The 21,513-nt window shown below is 38.0% G+C and overlaps 1 protein-coding gene across 1 annotated transcript in view; it reads right to left on the bottom strand.

Moving 5' to 3' along the window:
- FRAS1 (Fraser extracellular matrix complex subunit 1) overlaps nucleotides 1-21,513 on the bottom strand; it is a 425,273-nt gene that overhangs the window by 130,149 nt on the left and 273,611 nt on the right. Inside the window, exons 24-27 of the mRNA XM_063458710.1 lie at nucleotides 16,537-16,677; nucleotides 2,612-2,752; nucleotides 1,629-1,769; nucleotides 868-1,138 (exon numbers count right to left, since the gene is read on the bottom strand). Of these exons, the coding sequence (XP_063314780.1) occupies nucleotides 868-1,138; nucleotides 1,629-1,769; nucleotides 2,612-2,752; nucleotides 16,537-16,677 (694 nt within the window). The remainder of the gene's footprint in view (nucleotides 1-867; nucleotides 1,139-1,628; nucleotides 1,770-2,611; nucleotides 2,753-16,536; nucleotides 16,678-21,513) is intronic.

Below are 21,513 nucleotides of genomic sequence, written 5' to 3'. Positions count from 1 at the left end.
GGTGGTTTGTAGTCAAGTAATGTGAATGGTCTTTTAACAGACCATAGCAATTAAAATACAATGAAGACGCTTTAGCAATGCATTCTGGTATAAAATGTGGTGCAATTTTATTTTTTTTTAAAAAGGAGGAGTCACCATTGGAATGTGCTGGTCCTACTGGTTTCCATGGTGACTGTCCTACTTTCAATACTTTGTAATATCTTTCAGAATGCAACCTCTTGATAAATCTTCCCCAATCTCTCTAATACACGCTTACCGAGTAAGCCTGAGAGATACAAAATTTAATGTATAGGTGTAGAAACTAGGTTTGTATACAAACATTAAAAGCCAGCATATTCTTATAAAAAAATGTCAAAGGCAATACTCCTAAGAAAAGTGCATTTGAGAGTTCAAGTTCATTTGGGCAAACAGTTATGGAGTGCAAAGAAACCTCTACCAAAACTATACTGGTGTCCTCCTGACTTTGAACTTTTATTTAGAAGGTATATATTGCACAACTATAAGCAACATGTATGTTTTTATAAATGAGGGATTGCCATTTCAGAGCGTGCATGCAATGCTTGCGTTCATAGCACATTTTAGGAATATGGTGACTGACCAGGTGGAAGTGCGGATGAGTTAAGTGTATATTATACATCTGCTCCACACTTTGGGGTAAAGGGACAGGGAAATTTCACCAACAAAAAATGTGGGATCCTTTGACTATTACTTGGCAAGTGATTTTATTTTCGATATATATATATGTATATATATATATATTAATAAAAAAAATAAACAGATGCCTTCTTGATCATAAAATGTACATGAATGACCTACCGAGAATGGAGCCTGTCAAGTACGTACATGGTGACACACTCTTTTACTTACCTAGATTTTTCTTTGCTGTGCTTGAATCTCACTTTCTTCTCTCTCAGATCCTCCCAGCTGAAGTGGGTATCTTTGATTAGATGAGCTTCTTTTCCATTCATCAGTTTTACTAGTCTACCATTGGTAGGAGGGGTCACTACGTGAAATATGAGGCTGATATCTTCCGTGTCTTGATCGTGTGCGTTTATAAAGGACAAATCCAAAAGTCTTACTGCACCAATACCAACTGTGAGTGACCCATTCACATGAAGCACAGGAGCATGAACATTTACTGGTAAAATAAAATAAACACTGTTAGGCACTGCAGACTATAGTCGATCCTCTTTATTAACACATCATGTAGATAGCACATAAAAAAACATGTAAAAAATGTATGTAAAAAAAATAAAATAAAATTTCTTTACATTTACATAAAGTTCTTTACATTTCTGCATTTGTAGCTTCTGTCACATCTTCCCAGCTAGTTGTTGGAGCCCTCACATGGTATATGTAGTTCAAAACTCAGCAGTAGATTTGTTAATGAAAATATATTGTGTTACCATGGCAAACAACTTTGTTTATATTTATTTAGTTGGAATCTATGAGGGATCCTTTCAGAGATCTTTTTTTTTTAAATCAAATATCTTTCAGCTGCCTAAATCCCTTACAACGTATATCATAAGTATGGATGGACCTACATCTAGATGGGTCAACACTACTATGTGTGCACAACTTACAGTGGCCTAGATATCTCTCAGTGGGAATCCCATCAATATGCTTACCTTGACACTTCCTGCTTGTATAGTTGCTTGAAAATCCATGTCCACAGTGAGATACACATACATCATTCTTTAGAAATGTCCTGCTGTCACAAAATCTGCATTTCATGTCTTCATCACAATCCAGGCATTGAGGAGGGCATGCTAAGAAGGAATTATGGACCGTCAATGATAAACCGCTTATTTGAACACTAATCATTAAATCAGGCAACTGTCTGGACAACTGTAATTGTCAAATCCTATACTTGTTTACTGTATAATGAGTGTTTAGAGTGCCTAAATACTGGATAGTTAGTGAAGTTGCATTTTGTTTTGCATCCACTTTGGGTAATGTTTCACTGGGACTGACAATATTAGCATCTTGCGATCATGTATGTTTTGATTATACCTGGAGACTTCCCAGTTTCCCTTTACTAGAGATTCCAAGGGTAGTCAAAGTTAAAGAGCTGGACTTTGCTTTAAACAGTGCAGGGTCAGATATAGCCATTAAAATAAACAGAGATTTTAGGTTTGTCCAGGACCCAGGTGCAATGCAGAAGGAATTTCTGGTTAAAACACTGCAAGTTCCTAGGTGCCTGTCTGTCATACTGTTGTATGACCATCAATAGCTGTTGATGTATTCATTTTGATTTTGGCTGTGAGCATGCAGTAATTATTAACTCTATATAGTAAAAGGATTTAAATAAAAAGGCATGGAAAAATTGTTACAGGAGATCTATTCAAGATATCCTGTAAATGATTTCAGTTGAAAGCAAGACAAGGTCAGTCTAGAAAAGAAAACCACTAGTGATATGTAAACCAAACAGTTGCTTGTCTAAAGGAGCATTTTAAAAGTTAATTTTGCAGTTATGAAGGAAGATACACTTCTTTATAAACCTTACCGGTTCTCTAAGGATGATTTGCTTTGAAATACACGTCTAACCATTAAAGAAAGGTACAAAACATTTTGACAAGTTAAAATAAAATATTTGCTCAGTTCCGTTTACCTAAACATTTGCGATCAGCATGGGAAGTCAAGTATGGTTTTGTACACTCTTTGACACACTGTCCATCTTGGAGGTAGAATGGAATCTGGCATTGGCTACAGTAATTAGGTCCATTACATGCAAGGCAGTTATCTGAGCATTCTGTAAAACACATTGACAAATAGAACATTAATTCTACCAATGCAAAGGGGATTACAAGCAATGCAATAACATTAGTTAATTGATGGAATAACTAAGAGACAACCATGAGGACAATTACCCAGTCCAATTCCAATAGTAAATGTTAACAGGAAAGAAAATAATAAATAACTTTATTAAGGTATATAATACAATGTATACATAAATACCAATCTAAATAGATAGAGTCAGTTAAGAGGAATAACCCACCATCAAAAATAGAGATAGGTGGCTAAATAGTAGCCTACTGTATATAATCCTTCTAAAAAGAAAAGAAAAATAATAATGACTCAATGATGCTTGGGCTAAGGGTAAGCCTTTTGGATTTACCAATTAAAAACCCTGTCACCATCAGGGTTAAATGAAGGCTTCTCCTATTCCCCATTTATTTGACAAACTGATTAACAATGATATTTGAGTTAAGTTTATTCACATATGTATATATCACTTTAACACCGATATCTTAAAATTCTCTTTTTTATACCCTTTTCTGAAGGAGCATTGACCTGTTTAAACCTGCCCCACAATTATATATACTGAGTATGCCATTTGTAATTGGTACATGTACAGTTAGCTTTGCACATTATACAGGCATAATTTGTTTGCCTACTACTCTATACATGCACAGCCTGCTATGTACGTTTTTCTGGCACACTGTGTTTAACCTGTTTTGTTACTATTATATACACTATCCATGCCATGTGTAATTGACATATGTACAACTTGTTACACCAATACTGGCATAACTTGTGTAATCAGGTTATTCACAATCATATACAGTGTATATACTATCTGAAACTGACGTAGGTACAGGTTATTTACACTAGTATAAGCATAACACTATATAATTAGTTGGATATATAGCTTCATTTGCTATCTTTTCCTCAGTGTTATTCTTGCAGATACATAGTGTACTTCACATTCTCTATGTTGGTGTGTATAATTGCACACTCTATGGGTTAATCCTGGACCTCAATTGGGCACCCAAACGGTTAATGCTATTATGCTTTCAGTTCCACCTGATCGCCGAATGAGTCATGTAACGGAGCTTCTAGACACGCCCCGTTTGCCTCATTAGTGGGACGATCGTTGATTGGTGGACTTACTGATACAGGGTATAAAACAGACTGCTGGGCTAGCTGCATTAGCGTTACCCCTGATGACGGCGTGTGGAACACGCTGAAACGCGCGTCGGGTTTTAGCCACTTTTTCACTCACGATTTGAGCACTCTGCACAGAGGATTTGTCACTTATTTAAACTCTTGGAACCTTTTCTAATGTTAGTTTGAGCTGAGATTAGAACACCCTCGAAGGTGTTTCCTTAGGAGTATAGGGTTTAGCATAGAGAGTGTTTGTTTGCTGGGAGTCTATAAGTGGGGAGAGAGGTTTATATTATATGGTTGGTTTTTTGATACCTTACCTAAAACGTTTATATATGCTTATGCATTTACCTCTCTCCTTTATTTCTCCCCTCCTCTCTTATTGCTTGTACACCCTTAGCCAGAGCACTATTTAGTTTATCTCCTTTCTATTTTAGAAAGGTAGCTCCCTTAGTAGGCTATTAATTAGCCACTTCCATTTCGTGCCTGGCCTCTCCTCTTTCCTCTCTGTCTCTCTCTATTTAGACTGGTTACCATTAGTTTTTATTTTATTTTAAGTGAGCACTCTGCACAGATGATTTGACACTTATTCAAACTCTTGGAACCTTTTCTAATGTTAGTTTGAGCTGAGTTTAGAACACCCTCGAAGGTGTTTCTTTAGGAGTATAGGGTTTAGCATAGAGAGTGTTTGTTTGCTGGGAGTCTATAAGTGGGGGGAGAGGTTTATATTATATGGTTGTTTTTTTGATACCTTACCTAAAACGTTTATATATGCTTATGCATTTACCTCTCTCCTTTATTTCTCCCCTCCTCTCTTATTGCTTGTACACCCTTAGCCAGAGCACTATTTAGTTAATCTCCTTTCTATTTTAGAAAGGTAGCTCTCTTAGTAGGCTATTAATTAGCCACTTCTATTTCGTGCCTGGCCTCTCCTCTTTCCTCTCTGTCTCTCTCTATTTAGACTGGTTACCATTAGTTTTTATTTTATTTTAAGTCTGGTGTATTTTTCTATTATAGATAAGTCTGGATTGGAACACCCTTGAAGGTGTTTCCCAGGAGTATAGGGTTGGAACACTAAGGGTGACTACTTGTGGAGGAGTTAACTATATGTGGGGCTATATGAATGTGAGATTATGATCCATACATTCCATTACCCACTACTCTCCACCTAGCCTCTCCACCCATATGAGTGTTTCTATACCCTTAGCCCAAGCATCATTGAGTCATTATTATTTTTCTTTTCTTTTTAGAAGGATTATATACAGTAGGCTATTATTTAGCCACCTATCTCTATTTTTGATGGTGGGTTATTCCTCTTAACTGACTCTATCTATTTAGATTGGTATTTATGTATACATTGTATTATATACCTTAATAAAGTTATTTATTATTTTCTTTCCTGTTAACATTTACTATTGGAATTGGACTGTGTAATTGTCCTCATGGTTGTCTCTTAGTTAGACCACCTTTGGATTTATTTTCTTTGTTTTGTTTCATTACCCTAGGGTTACCCCCTTTCTACCCAGTCTAGGTGACCATCCCTTACCTAAGAGACGGTAATAGGGTAGGGTTTTGTCCTCCCTGTTTTCTGGTCCCTTAAGGTTTCATCTATACTTAATTGATGGAATATCTCTAAAGTGATCCAATTACCATTAAATAAGACTAACCAGTTGAGCAGTTGTATAATGTTTACTTGCCTGCCATAGTGTTTATAATTTATCTATTTACTTGTTGTTCCGGTATATGGGGCTATCTTGTGAAAATGGAGGAAATGTAATAATTTGGATCGAGCATGGGTAAACAAAACCAGCTATGCTTGGTGTCCAGGCTGGTCAGATATCACGAAGAATCTAAAGAATGAAGACTGATCTATGGGTGTTTACATTGTATTCAATTACATTAACTTATTTCCTTATTTTGAATAAAACGTGTGAATACAACTTTACAAACTATATTAAACTATACGAATGGACTATCATTGCCTGTGATTTTACCTCCCCATCTTTATCGTCCGCTGCCACTCACCACATAATATCTACATTATACAAGCTATAGTCATTGCATTCCTTCTACAAAATGTTTGACAGCACCATTTCTCTAGCTCTACTTTAATATGGATTTTATTAGTACATACAATATGATATTATTCCTGAAGCACACGGCAAGGTGAAGACCTAATAATTAACACTAAAGACAGCGTGACGGATATGCAGTGGGCAATACAAAGCTAAAAGAAATACACATTAACAACAATAAAAAAATGTTTGAGCAGGAAACGATAGAGGGAAGATGTGAAGATTAATGAATATAATAAAAAAAGGGAAGAAGACAAGAAATGGAAATTTAGGTGGCAGCACTAGTGTGCATTAATATTTATAAATGAAACGGTGACGACCTGATTATCTTCATGGACCGGGAGTCAGGAGTAAATTATAAAAGGTCATCAGTGATGAGTTAGTAAATAATAGATTGTCAGTCTGCCCACATTATAATACTCATTGGAAGTAATAATGCCTTGGAGCCTACTACAGCATGTTTATTTCCAAAAAGGATGCATCATTACTTCTCCATCCGGTGAATAAGTGTATGTAAATTTTATTTCCACCGTATTAACTGTACAAATGAAACTGCTCTAGTGTCACATATAAAGGAAAGGCTATAGCTCAGTACTCTATATGGATCTGAATCGAAAATAAATGTATTCCATATGTTGGTTCAACAAGAAGGAATCAACGGAGGATACAGAAAACGATGGTAGATATACCAGTAAGACTAAATTGCATTCACAGTAGGGTAACTATGGTTATCAACAGGGCTGAATTTGTAACCTTGAAGATCTTTATTAATTTAGAGTTCCTTACACAGGCCTGGTGTAAAGCAATTGCATTACCATTACTTTGAAGTACAGCAATGGAAGAATATAGTAGAGAGATAGGGCTTAATTTCTTGCTCTTACGTCCCAAAAGTTATGAAACACCTATTATTGGACAATGGACATACCTATAACCATTGAAAGAAGGAGTCGTCTGGGTCTCCAAAGGTACAGATGACCCCCTGTGGATCAGAGCTGCTGTATGTGACTGTTTCAGTGATTGAAGGCACTATATTTTTTGCTTGTCAGTATTAAATGCATGGTAATTTAGTGCTTAGTGAATAAACCCTAAAATCTAAGAATTCTAGAACACTGTTCAAATTAGGGAGGATTTGGGGGAAAACAAAGTAATTTTGATATTTTGAGAACAGATGATAAACCTGATCCGAATTAACAAGGCTATTCATTAAAGCAGCACTGTGAATTTTGAATGTTATCCATATTATACAAACTGCGAAAATAATCCAAATAAAATTCCTATTCTATAAATAGGCAAATTGCTCTTCTCATGCAAGTCAATGCATGCACACAAATATATGTGGGCATTGTATGTTGCAGCCACACCTATTGCTGACAGGGATATAAAATCAAACTCAAAGCCATGCACTCCATATGATACACTCAAGGAAAAAATAGCCAAAATGAAAACATTCTCTAATTTTGTTATACTTCCAGTTCTTCTATTCTGGTCTTGAATTTGAAGCTCACTTTGAATTCTCACTTTAGTGAAAAGGTCTGATAATATGGCACTAGAGTGACACATATTGCAGAACTCGGACTTTCAATATGATCATATTATAGAATACTACCAAATATTTTAACATACTGCTTTTGGGGCAATAAATGCAGCCCCTTTTCTCAGAAAATGTAGAACATTTGGAAACCGTAATCTTTACATTTGGCCAAACACAGACAGACCGCCACCAGACGCTCTTTCTTCTTTTGACATTACATTTTTCAAAGGACTTTAAGTTGGTGCCCTCACGACAATGCTGACAGTGGCTAAAAACTTCTAATAGAGAAACATCGGATTCAATGGCGAAAAAAACACACAAGTGTTGTATGTCCTCAATGCTTCTCCCTGAGAAGCATCTGATTAGACCAGGTATCATTAGGATTGATGATCATTCCACGGGCAAATCTGGCTGCAGATAAGGGATTGCTTATACTGGATTACAGGTACATTTTATGGATTTTTGTATTGTAAATATATATTGGAATAAACACTAAAAATGAACACTGACATTACAAATAAATATATCCTTGTCATCACTCACTGTTGAGCTCCTGATTGCACCCAAAAGCACATGAAAGGTTCATGTAAACATTTAACATAAATTAGTAGCCACACACAAGCCTACAATCATTGTGCGCCATCTTTAGTAGTATAAAGCCTGAGCCCTTCCAACTCTGGTGCAATGGATATGTGTTCTCTCTAGTGATGCATCAAGTTTCATCATTTGCCAGTCTGGTGGCTATCTTTGGGTTTGGCAGACTTTAGGTTTGCTACTGGCCTGACTGCACTGTGGCAACTGTAAAGCTTTGCAGGAGGGCTATCACGAACAGGTGTTGCAATTCACAGTTTAAACTAAGAAACTTTAGTTCCATTATAATTCTGTATCGTCAATGCAGCATACACTGCATGGCTTTCTACATGATGATGTACTTTCAACATGCTCTAGAGACTGGTGTGGAAAAACTAGACTGGCCTACCCAGAACCTTGATCTCATCCTCAAAAATCTAATGCTGCTGTGACTGAATAAGGGCAATGTTTCCATATCTAGTCAATAACTATTCTATAAAAGTAGATGCCGTTATATCAACAAAAGGTATAACATTTAAGGCCTGGTAGTACATTTTAGGATTTCTGGTGATAATTTATTTAGTTAACTTAAATTCAGTTTGGGTATTGGTTAATCTTGACACGTGGGCACCCTGACCGGTCTGTGACCACGCAGCCCCATACGCAGCAAACAGCAATGAACTGTGCGTTTTTGACACCTTTTTATCATGGCCAGCATAAGGCGTCAGCAATTTGAGCTACGGTTCTGTGTGATCGGACTAGACAGGCTAGCTTTCGCTCCTCACTTGCATCATTGATCCTTGGACGCCCATGGCCCTGACACTGGTTTACCAGTTTTCCTTCGTTGCACCACATTTGGTAGGTTCTAACCACTGCATGCTGGACTTGCTGTTTTAGAGATGTTCTGACTCATCTAGCCATCACTATTTGGTCTTTGTTAAAGTCACTTGCCCAATTTTCCTGCTTCCAACACATAAAATTCCAGAACTGACTGTTCACTTGCTGTCTAATATATCCCACCCCTGGACAGGTATCATTGTAACAATAAACTCAATGTTATTCACTGGCTGATCAGAGTGTATATTTTAAGGGACAGTATACGGATAGTCCCTTTTGGCTTGTTTGAATTATTCCCCCAAAATGTTCTATTTTCAGACAAATGGTTTGCCTGAACTGAATTTTCTCACCAAGCACAAATCTAGTTTGTATTTGTACCCTCCAGCTATGACTAAAATGCTACAGGAGAGTGTAAATACCCATGTCTATATTGCATTTGCAATACTAGGAGTTTCTGCCTGTGTTTAAGGAGACAGTAAGTAATTAAATTAAACTGTATTAATTAAATTTGGCTGATGAAGAGAAGATTAAATGATATGCTTTAGAAAGTATCCCGATGTTATATCTCTATGACACGAACACTTTAAACAAAACTGCTTATCTAGAATTAGATGTCTTCACAGAACAATTTACCTCGTTAATCTAATACTATAGTTAATTATTTTAGAGATTAACAGTCAAGAATGAGGTATGTCTCTAACTATAGTCATAATTACAGATTTGTTCTAAAGTAATGCCTTTAATATGTTCATGAATAATACATTAATATGGAACACATTACACATAACATAACTCTGTTGTGGTAGGTGTTATTTGTTGTCAAGCGCTCTATTAACGTGGGATATTCCCTATTATCTCAGTGACAGTCCCCATACGATTTTTGCTTAGATTTCAGGCTTTGCTTTTCGTTATACATTTTGGAGAAAAAAGATGCTTTTGCGGTATTCAGCACAGAATATTCTGACCCATGTGCAAAAAAAATAAATCTTAAACCTACAGAAACTGTCTCTTTATAATAATGCAATAATTGAAATGTCGGGCAAAGGAGGCACTTTTTTGCAGGTTTTCATGACTCTGTCAATAGGAAGCATTAAAAACAATGCCATCATGGGAATATTGCCTAACCTTTTCCCAGCTTTGTCAGTAGCGACGTGAATCAATCTAAGGAGGCGAGAACTCGGATTAAATATCACTGGGTAATACGTTTTTTGTCTGCTGAGACATGCAAAGGAACTTATTTTCTCTACAATAGGAACTTCTTTATGTCCGATGCAGGGTTTTGAAGTGTACATAAAAAGACACAAACAGTTTTAGATGTGCGTGACCTACTCAAAGTTTATCTTGATAAAGGCACATGTTTTCATGTTCGGATTACTGTCTAGTTTTTTCAGATGCTTATATTATCCTGAACATATCTCATCTAGTTTCAAGACCCTCATAGCACTGGGAGATAATAACCTAGGTTTCAAAATCTACAGCGAAATTCCATACTATAACAGAAAGTATAATTTTACAGATTTTACATTCTAATTACACAATTTTACAATGTAGTGTGACGTTACACACTCACAAGGAAAGCACTTAGAGGAGTTCTCTAAATCTAATCAATATGTCAACATAGGGATGTTGAGAAAGGCTGTAGCATTGTTAATAAGAGACGCGTGCCCTCTGACTTGTCATTGCATCATTTCAGAAGTAACTAACAATAATGCTCTTAAAGTCTTTTCAGGTTTTTACACAGCTAGTGGTTTTGACAATGATGAAAAACTTTTTTTAGTTTTTTTTTTTAAACGCTTATAAGTAATAGTTCGATTTACAGCAATTGTGAAAAGGAATGTCAATATGAATAACAAGAATCGTGAAATATCAGACATCAGGAGATTACAAAACTGGTGAGTGGCCTCACAGAGGTACTCAATTCGGTCAATTACATATTAATTGTCACATAAGTAAAATAGCATAGGCATTGCATCTGAGGTTTCAGAGCAGCCAGTTGGACGTACAATCGAATGATCTTATGAACTTATGCTCTCTGTCGCTGCCAGCCTGGGAAGGATTAGATGGAGGGGAGTTGGGGGGGGGGGGGGTGGAATGGGTGAAAGGGGTCCAAGAAGAAATTGTTATCGGTCCATATTTGGATAAGTCGCTGAATTGGTAAGGTAGCCCTGTGCGGCCGTAGTCAGTTTGGCCCAGTTTAAGGCTGACCCTGTAAAAAATGGACATAGATATGAAATCAAGCCCTGTGTAAAAAATGGACATAGATATGAAATCAAGCCCTGTGTAAGTGGTTGTCTGGAGTGTGTTGAAGGTATCTTAACCAAAGGTCCCATGTGGCTTGATAAAATGAGTATTTGTGTACTACAGAAGCGTTTAGTTCCTCCATTACACATATGGATTCTACTTTTTGGAACCACTCTCGAATTGTAGGTGCTTCCCATGTTTTCCAGAAAAGTGGAATTATTAGATTGCTTGCTGTGAGTAAAATTATATTTAATTTGTGAGCTGGTTTGCATCGTGGAATAGTGATGAGGCCGAAGAGGATCGCTTTAGGCTCGATGGGAATTGGGATGGATGTGATGGAATGTATAACTTTTGAAAGTTTAACCAAAAAAAGTTTGATTATGGGGCATGTCAACCAAATGTGTGCAAGTGTGCTTTGCGGTTGGAGGCATCTCCAGCATTGGTCGGGGGTTGTTGGAAAAAAAATTGTGTACGTGTGATGGTGCATAGTGCTATTCTTTTAAAGTTTCCCTATTGAGTGTTGGTGCCTATAGTTGATTTATGTACTTGGTTGAACGTGTCCAACCACTCTTTCTGGGTCATGTCAATGTTTAGGTCATTGGCCCAGGCTTGAGCATACAAGGGTGCGTATCTTGCCCTGTCTTGATGTAGTAGAGTTCTAAAAGTGAATATTTGTTTGTTTAAGAGTTTATGGAGTGCACAGTGAGCCTCGGATGTTGATTGCGTTTGCGTTTCGGCTGTCAAGACTGGCCTAGAGTTGAGAAAGTGGAGGAGTTGGTTGTATCTAAATGTTTGTAGAGCTGATGGTGTGGCTGGGTGCAATAGATCTTGGAGAGAAGTAAATCCCGATGTTCGATGCATGGTTCCCAATGTAAGGCTATGGGATGGGGAGAAGGAGTTGTAAGCTCCGTGTGACATGCCTGGTTAGAAAAGGGGATTTGGAATCAGAGGATACAGAGGAGATGGGTGTGGGGAAACGGCAGGGCTGGATTAACATAGGGGCTGATGGAGCTGCAATCATTTTGTAAATTTTGTTTCCTTTTTTTTTTTTTTTTTTAACACACTACTCTTAGGGTTTCCATCTGGCCGGTATTTATTTGAGGCTGCCTGGCCGGTGCCAATATTGCAGTAATACCTGCAATACAAATGCCGGTATTTTTCTCAGTATAAACAGAGATTACTCTGCAATACCATCACCCGCCACTAGGGGTTGCTGTGTGTGTGGAGCGAGGCAGGGATAGGAAGTTGCAGCATATACCTGCATCTCTCTACTCACTGATCTGTGGGGGAGCAGCTACAAAGCACAGAGAGTGCAGAAAGACAGCCTACAGCTCATGGAAGTGGGGAATTGGGTAAAGGCTGCAGGGAGACATGGGGACACTGACACACTAGGGGGCACTGTGAGACATGGGGACACAGGGAGACCTCTGGGGATGCGGAGACACTTGGGGCACTTGAAGTCACGGGGACACAGACACACATGGGGACACTAGGGGACACTGAGGCCTGGGAGCACTGAGACACTAGGGGATGCTTGGAGACATGGGGACACAGACACACATGGGGACACTGAGACATGAGAAAACAGACACACTAAGAATCTTGGGAAAACTGGGAGACATTGGAACACTGAGACACTAGGGACACAATGTCCCCAAATGTCAGTGTCCCCATGTCTCGAAACAAGTGTCCATGGTGTCTCAGTGTCCCCATGTCTCCCAGTGTCTCAGTGTCCCTAGTGTCTCAGTGTTCCCATATCGCTCAGTGTTCCTAGTGTCTGTGTGCCCATGCCTTCCAGTATCCCTAGTGTCTCAGTGTCCCCATGTCTCCCAGTGTCCCCAAGTGTCTCAGTGTCCCCAAGTGTCTCGGTGTCCCCAAGTGTCTCGGTGTCCCCATGTCTCTCAGTGTCCCCATGTCTCTCAGTGTCCCCATGTAGCTGTGTCCACTAGTGACATGGGGACACAGACACTAGGGGACACTGGGCGAAATGGGGACACTGGGAGACATGGGGCACTGTAATACATAGTCTGTGTCTCCAAGTGTCTCAGTGTCCTCAAGGTGTCTCACAGTGTCCCCTAGTGAAATGGGGACACAGGTAGATATGGGGACACAGACGCTAGGGGACACTGTGTGACATGGGGACACTGGGCAACATGGGGACACTGGGAGACAGAGAGACATTGGGAGCAATCCATCTATACAGCAGAATCAAACTGTAAGTAGTGTTTTGGTGATTTCACAGATTTTCTCTTGTCACTCCTTGTGATTTACATCATGTGATGTCACACATACATAATTAGTTATGCAAGTTAGTAAGGCCTGTATTTTTTTCCAAGATTGGTGGCAACCCTAACTACTCTTCACATACTCTTGCTAAAGTATGGAAACTTAAGAGGGATATATGGAAACAAAACTTGTGGGGACTAGCTGAAATGAAATTAGTTAAGGTAATGCTGACTTTGGTCTCTCTAACACTGTGGCATGTTCCCTTTCTTCTACACTCACTACATCCACATTTTCTCTGTCTCAGACTGTATACCATGAGCTTCTGCCTGCTAGTAAGAAGGTAAGGAGGCAAGTGGACATGTGAGTGCTAGGGGACAGTCTTTAGAAAGCATAGAGCGAGCACTTCATTAGACACATTTATGCCAAGCTCAGGGAGCTGTTGGCCAGCATGCATGATTGGCAGGCAGCCTGACATGCATTCATGCCAGGCTAGCCTTCCAATTTTTTGGGCAGGCACACCTCCTTTTTGGGCATGTTCGTCCCTTTCGGAAGTTCTGGTTACATGATTTGTGTCAGTGTCCCACCCTTTTACACCGCCCATTAACTTCCTGCTTCACTGGACACTGCTGTTAGGTGGTATGGATTTACTTGATAGATGAAAGCATGAATTAGAGAGAGATTAGCATATTTTAAGAGAATCTGAGTTTTCTTATAGCTGCATCCTATGAGTTTCCCTCCAGCAACATCTCCACCAGGTACATAACACCTGAGAGGTATGACTGTTTTAGTGTTTTTGGTTGATAAGATTCTGTACTTAGGCCCCTTATAATTGTCAGCACCAGGCCCATTGGGCTCTTAATCTGGCCCTGGGAAAGGGATGGTTGCTAGCGCATTCCCTGCCAACTCTTTAATGTTGGTACTATGGTTGGGTGTGCTGTGTTGGGGTAGTAAAAAAGCTTTCCCCAACTTATGTCAAGGTATGAGATGGATAGGGGTTTGAAACATGGTCGCCTCAAGGTGGATCCATTGTTTCGTCGATTTCGGGTCCGACCACTCATATATCCTTGACAGACAAGTAGCCTTGTGATATATTTCTATATCTGACAATGAAAAACATTTTTTAAGCACACTAAAAATATTAATTTTTAATGTATAAAATATCCAGGAGGAGGTATTGTGCTATGGTGTGTTCCACTTGTAACAGCAACAATTTACAATACAAAATTGTTTGCTGAGGAGAAGGAACTTGGGGGAGAGTGTAGGCGACAACACAACCATGCCAGAAGTCTCTCTTATTTGGCTGACAAATGGAACTTGAAGGAGAGATAGCAGTCATGTCTTCAGAGTCCAAAGGAACTACACTATATTGCCTTCTTTCTTGTTTAATATACCTCATATTAAAAAGAGTGCCGGAAGATCACTTCCTTCCTGAAATCCCAAAGCAGGGATTATACAAATCAAGCCTTTAAGTCAAAGCTAAATTTTAGCTCTAAAGAGTGTAAGTGAATTATTTCCTCTCTCACCTTATATTTACAAGACATACTAAAGTATTGTCTGTCTCCGTTTCTCTTTCATACATTCCCAGTGCACTATGAAAGAGCCCCCGTCCTCTATCCCTCAAAAAACATACATTTGTTGATTAGCTCTAATTTTCTCTCAGTTGGCGATATTGACTTCAAACATCAAGTTACTCTGATGACTTAATCACACAATTTGCAGTGACCTTGGGGATTGAGTCTTACAATGATTCATAAAAGTATAGCAGTCATGGAAAAACCAGCAAAAGTCATGGTAACAATTCTCAGATTTTCTTCCAAGAATTAAAACACTGTAGGGCTTCCGATGTCATCTTGGGGTTTAGTACATAAATCTGTATTAAAAGGATGGCTAATCATTGTCAACCAAACTAACATAGACAAATGGCTGGTTAAGCAACTAGGACATTGTAGGCCTCAACAGCTGAAGAGTCAAAGGTGCACCATCAGTGACCTAGGATATCACAAAACATAAATCAAAAAGCAAAGTAGGGAAGCACTGTTAACCTTCCTTAGAGATTTCTGAAATCTGATATCTTCAAGTTCCAGTAGTTGTCTATAATACGCTGCATAAAATGATCATCTGGAGAGTAGCAGAGTTAATCATAGCGGAACTTGATTTCACAAACAAATATATATTGCAGCCAGAAGGTTCCAAAACTGTTTACCGACAGTTGCACTACTGAAATAAAAAAGCATTATCTCTTCTGCTTTTCTGTTGTTTATTACAATGGGAAGCTGACAAGAACTGCTAAGCTATAATTTGATGATTGAAACAAAGCATCCAGGATGACATTGTGTGGGAGGGCAATCTCACAAATGGCAAAGTCTGCTTGCATGCGTGGGACTCCATGGAAATAGAATGTGATCTCTTATGAAAGGATTTATTTTTTCATTTAAAACCGATAGTTATTATGTGTACAAGGTGTATCAAGAATCTTTCTTTCAAGTATGGCAATATTTGTAATAAATTAAATTAATAAGTTATTATAGCTTGTTTTTTGTCCAGCAAAAAAAAACCTCCTTCTGATAAAAAAAACCCCCCACAAAAACTGTATTGTGCTTTGATATTATATAATACGCTTAGTAAGAGACATGTATAGCCACATTAGTACTTAGGATTTGTTACTGGTAGTAATACTGGTAGTTTGATGGTCCAGAAAGCTGCTCCCATAACTACTGATAAATATATTATCACCACTGATATGAAATGTCTTAGCAACCTGTGTACCTTGTAATACTGATTGTTCAGTGACCAAGCCATCCTCCTCTTTATATGGGTGCAGTAGAGAGATTGCCCAAGACCAAAGAGTTGGATAGTTTAACAAAAGAGTGGACAAGACTGACCCTCAAAGTTTGTGGTTACTACCTAAGGGTGGGCAGGGGTATCAATATTTTAGGGATGCGGCTAGTGACGTGAGCAAGCCTTCTCCTCCACCTGGAGATTCATGAACTTCCTGGTTCGATACCTTATAATCGGTCTAAAGGGAGTATTTGGCAAATATCAAAGGCAATAAGGGTGTATACATGAAACATCCTGGACATATTTGTAGAGGTGCCAAATATATTATGTTGGTCTCTGCAAATATCTAAAAGAAAAAACATGGAGATCTTTAAAATAAATTAAACATACCATGGCAGGTATCCCCGTGCTTGAAAAAAGAAGATGGGCAGTGTTCAATGCAGGCCCCAGCATACAGAATGTAGTGGTCCATACACTGCAGGCAGTCATTCTTCAGGGGTCCTTTGCAGGCATTACAACTCCAGTCACACTCTGGAAATAAAAAAATATATATAAATAAAGTAAGGAAATAATTAGTAAAAAAAAATAAAGCAAAATGCCTATTTTCTACATAAATATTACATTTATTAAGAATAATTCCCCAAGGAGGACTCTATAAGTGAAATGCTAAATATTTAGATATATACAAGCTAAGGAACCATACCACATTGACATGTCTACATTTATAGATGAGAATTCCACCAACAGAGACAAATCATAATCAGTGGCTGTATATCAGGTCCTGTCAGCAATCAAGAAGACCCGGCTTTGTGCAGTATGAAAGCAATGTGTTGTGGATAAATAGATCAGAAAAGGCTCAATAGCACACAAAGAATGAATTCAAATCTATCCTAAACCAGTTTATCAGCCTTTTTATCTGGAGATGAAATTGAAGAGCATAAAAAGTACAAAGGGACCCCAGGAGACTTTCTCAGCTTTAGCAATCAATAGTTCAAATCCGAGCAGAATATCATTTGTAAAGATATAATCAATAAAAAGAAACAGAAAGAAATAAAAATGGAAAGAAGTTAACAAATCAGTAAGAAAGCAAGGGGTTTACTTTCATCCATTCCAGTAAATTTTAGGTGGCAATTTATTGTACAAAATCGCTTTTTTTTTTAGGGGCTGAAATTTAGACATATGATTGTTCTTCTCGAACAGTGGTTTTCAACTCAGTCCTCAAGTTCCCCCTCTAACAGTCCAGGATTTAGGGATTACCCTTTTGTGTCTAATGTGTTTTTAGAAAAAAAAAAAAAAAAACACTTTAGACACAACAGAGTTTTCTCTAAATCCTGTACCGGTAAAGGGTACTTGAGGACTGGGATCCCCTGTTCTCGAACAATATCAGACTTCCAACGGTCTTCTTGGGAACGTATTAGTGCAGTTGCTTCCCAACATAATTATCCACTATAGCCCAAATTTATAATAATCAAATATTCAGTCTAAATGAAAAGATGTTCACACAAATTAGACTTAGTATAAAAGAACTACACCTTTTTCATTCCGGTTCTAGATCAAGTGATATCTATGACAAATCCATTTCTACATCTATTATTTCTACTTCAGTAAAATGTTATATATTGTATCTCTTTCTCTGCTAAAACATGGGTTGGTGTAGAAAGATTGCAGTTAGTCTGCCACTACAAAAGGAACTTGGTCTAAAGAATAGTATCGTTCAAGAAAACTCATTGCACACCTCAGATTTATGCTTTACTTGCTCGTGGATTGGGTGAGCCTAGTGCACTGGTAATTGCTCTTTCCTTTCGTGAAACAAAAATAGTTTCTATTGTTTGACAAACTCTCCAAACTCTGCTAGAATCAGGAAGCAATTAGAAAGAAAAGTAAGAATTCAAAGGGAACTTTTGACAGACAGGTAAGTCTAATTGGGATATTATTCCAGCGCTCATTGCAAACAGACAAGCTGACACAGCTATGTGATTACAGCACGATAAATAGATATTGGGTAGCATGGGGGCGTTCATTGAAAAGGTTCTTTTTCAACAAATGCCATTTTTATTTTCAAAAAAAATTGTTTTTTTTTATGGCATGAAAATATCAAAAATACATTGAATGCATTGTTGTACTCTTTATTTCAGTGATATAGTCTCCTAATTCCTTCTAACCAACCTTCAGTGAAGGTCACTTTCTGTTAGGTAAATATTAAATTCTGTTCTGTTCGATATGAATATCAGTACAACATTCAAACTATTGGTGCTTTTTTCCAAATATTATACATATTTATTATGGAGAGGACAGGGCAATTTAAGGCTACAGACAGAAAATTAGAGCAGCTGTGTTTTGCACACAACAGAAAATCTCTTGATAACGAGGAGACCCATCACAAAGGTATGCACCGCTGTAAATACCTGGAGCCAGCCTTACAGTGATCATTTAAAAGGACACTATAGTCCCCAGAACAACTACAGCATAAAAGGGACTCTCCAGTGCCAGGAAAACAAACCATTTTCCTGGCGCTGCAGGTTCCCTCTCCCTCCCACCCCCCATCCCAAGTTGCTGAAGGGGTTAAAACCCCTTCAGTGACTTACCTGTATCCCTCGGCTCTGGGTCAGGTTCTATGAACACGGAAGTGTCCTCTAGTGGCTGTCTAGCAATAATTACACTTGCAGGGTTAAGGGTAGTGGGAGGAGTGTCCCTTTAATGTAGTTGTTCTGGTGAGTATAATAGCTCCCTTCAGGCATTTTTATTTCACCAATGGGGCGGGGCCAGCGTCGGCAGACCCATGGAGAGCTGGAAATAGGGTGATTTTTAACCCATTCGGAGGGCGCTAAAGCCACCTAAATGGTGGGTTTTCACTATATGGGCAGGAATACATGTTTGTGTATCTGACCCTATAGTGATCATTTAATCTCAGGATGCAATGTGCATTTCAGCTCTATATTATGTAAAGGTATTATTCAGTTTCTTTGTGAAACGTACATGTAACTACACTCGGGGAAAAAAAAGAAAAATTCTGGAAAGCTCTTTTACTGTTACTTTACTAGAGTAACAGCTACTGTCAATCACTACTCAGGGCAAAGTGATTTGACATTTAATATACAATATCATGGCTGACAATGCAAAATGTGGATCTATCTAGAATTATACAGACCTACACAGGGTTATGAAAATAAAATTGTTGGGAATCAAAAGTGAATTAAAAATTTAAGGCCAAAAAAGGCTGCAAAAATATCTTACAAAATATATGGGCTAATCTATGCTATGAAATGGATGCATTTAAAAAAGTGTTGATTTTTTTATGCAAAGCAGAATGTACAAGTTTCTAAAATGGAATACAGTAGTTAAGAAAAATTCTCGAGGAAAAATAGAAATCACTTTCAATGTGGTGTTTTTGACTGCTTTTTAAGACCAATGGTAGAAACTAGACACATTTTATGAATCCATGGAGCCAGATTCATGACAATCATAGAGAAAGAGTTGAGGAGTTGTTCAGTAAGCATTGTAATAAAGAGGAGTAGGGCTATGAGACATTATAAAAAAAAAAAAAATACCTTAAATTACAGGTTGTGAGTGAGCCTAACTTGTCTAGAGCAGGGTTGAGGGTAGACTTGTACCAGGAGATAGCCAGGTTGGGAGAAGAGAAAGTAGAGATGGATGAAAGTGGATATTGCAAATCAGCAGAGAGTTACAGAAAATTGCAATAATGGTGCTTTTTGCTAGGATCAGGAGATTTAGGCTGAAAATGTTATGTGAGGGGAATTTTGGAAAACAAAAATTAAGAGGTGGTAATCTGAGCAAGGAAATGGAGTGAAAAACATGAGGTCAAGACCACTGCTGGGTACAAGTGTAGAAGTGGTTTTATGCGATAAAAAAAAAAAAAAGAGTACTGGTCATGACTATATACAATGTACAACTCTTAATCTTAAATGATAGAGAATCAAATTTAATCTATACATTGTGCTAGCAGATTTGCTAACAAATGTCTAGATTTCTCTAAATAGGCAGTTTAAAAGGCAATTTCCCCCTCCTCTCAGTCAGTCCAGTCTGTGCTGAACATGTGTTAATTGGCACAGAGATAAGAAAGCTGTGTCCTGCATATCTGTAATCAGGGAAGCCCTTCTCTAGACATCTCTCTTGCTTGAATCCAGCCTAAGGGACAGCAATGTTTGCAAGGGTAGGTAAGGAGGTAAGGCACATGCTCTGGATGAGAGCAGCACCAACTGCAGTATGGAGGTAGGTGAGGAACAGCCAGGATAAATCATTGCAGGTGCTTTGGGCAGACAATCAGAGAATGGAGAGAAAGGACAGATATGTTTTATTTACATAAAGCAGAAATAAAGTGTTTTAACCTGTTATATGAAGCAAGTTCAGGAGAACTGTGTCTTAAAGCAAGTGTAACACCCATTGAAAACATGAATAATGCTATTGGCAAGAAACAGGAGAGTGGGCATATGTTTAAATATGAACTTTTAATTGCATTAAGGAAAGAAACACTTAATTGTATAACAAGAGCCAAGACAAATGGTTAAAAACTGCAAACATATATCAGTTATGACAGGTTCACTTTAAGCCGTAACAAAACAGCCAAAGTGAGAACAATTTGAAATTCAATTTGAATGTCAAAATAAATGTATAAATACAATTTTAATAAACAGATTAACCGCAGTGAATTCAAACTGGTAGACAGCCACTAGAGGAGGAGTTAACCCTGCAAGGTAATTATTGCAGTTTATGAAAACTGCAATAATTACACTTGCAGGGTTAGGAGTAGTGGGAGTTGGCACCCAGACCACTCCAATGGGCAGAAGTGGTTTGGGTGCCTGGTGTGTCCCTTTAAGTGTTGCTTGCTAGCAAGCTAACGTGTATTTATTAAATTATTGCTTTTGCATAATACAATTATTATTTTAATGGAAATAAAAAATGTCCTTGTTACATCTTCATATTCCCAGCTTAGTGGATAAGCTCTTCAGTTAAATTAATTAAATAACCTGTCAACATCTTTTCAATATGACTTTTAAAAAAAAAAACAAAAAAACAGGAAATGATACTCATTACAGTTTTTTTAGTTAATCTAAGAGCTCCGCTGCTAAATCAATAAAGTTGATTTGGGTGTGAGTGGAAGGTTTACACAGCCATGTTTGCTGAAATAGAATGAAATATTATATTATCTACTCTACACAGAAACTGAACGAGGAGATTACATGCAAGAGAAAATAAACCATACATGCTGAATCGGGTCCTAAACAGCTTATAATAACAGTCACAAAGGTTCACCCACAGTTCATACAATAGATCCCTTACAATCACTCCATCGAGCCTGTCACTCGAGCCATTGTATAAATTCAATTTATCAAATCCCTTGGCTGCTTA

The sequence above is a fragment of the Pelobates fuscus genome, chromosome 6 (genome assembly GCF_036172605.1).
Source record: "Pelobates fuscus isolate aPelFus1 chromosome 6, aPelFus1.pri, whole genome shotgun sequence".
Classification (NCBI taxonomy): domain Eukaryota; kingdom Metazoa; phylum Chordata; class Amphibia; order Anura; family Pelobatidae; genus Pelobates; species Pelobates fuscus.
Note: the sequence above shows the minus strand (reverse complement) of the source record. Positions and strands in the feature narration are given on the sequence as shown.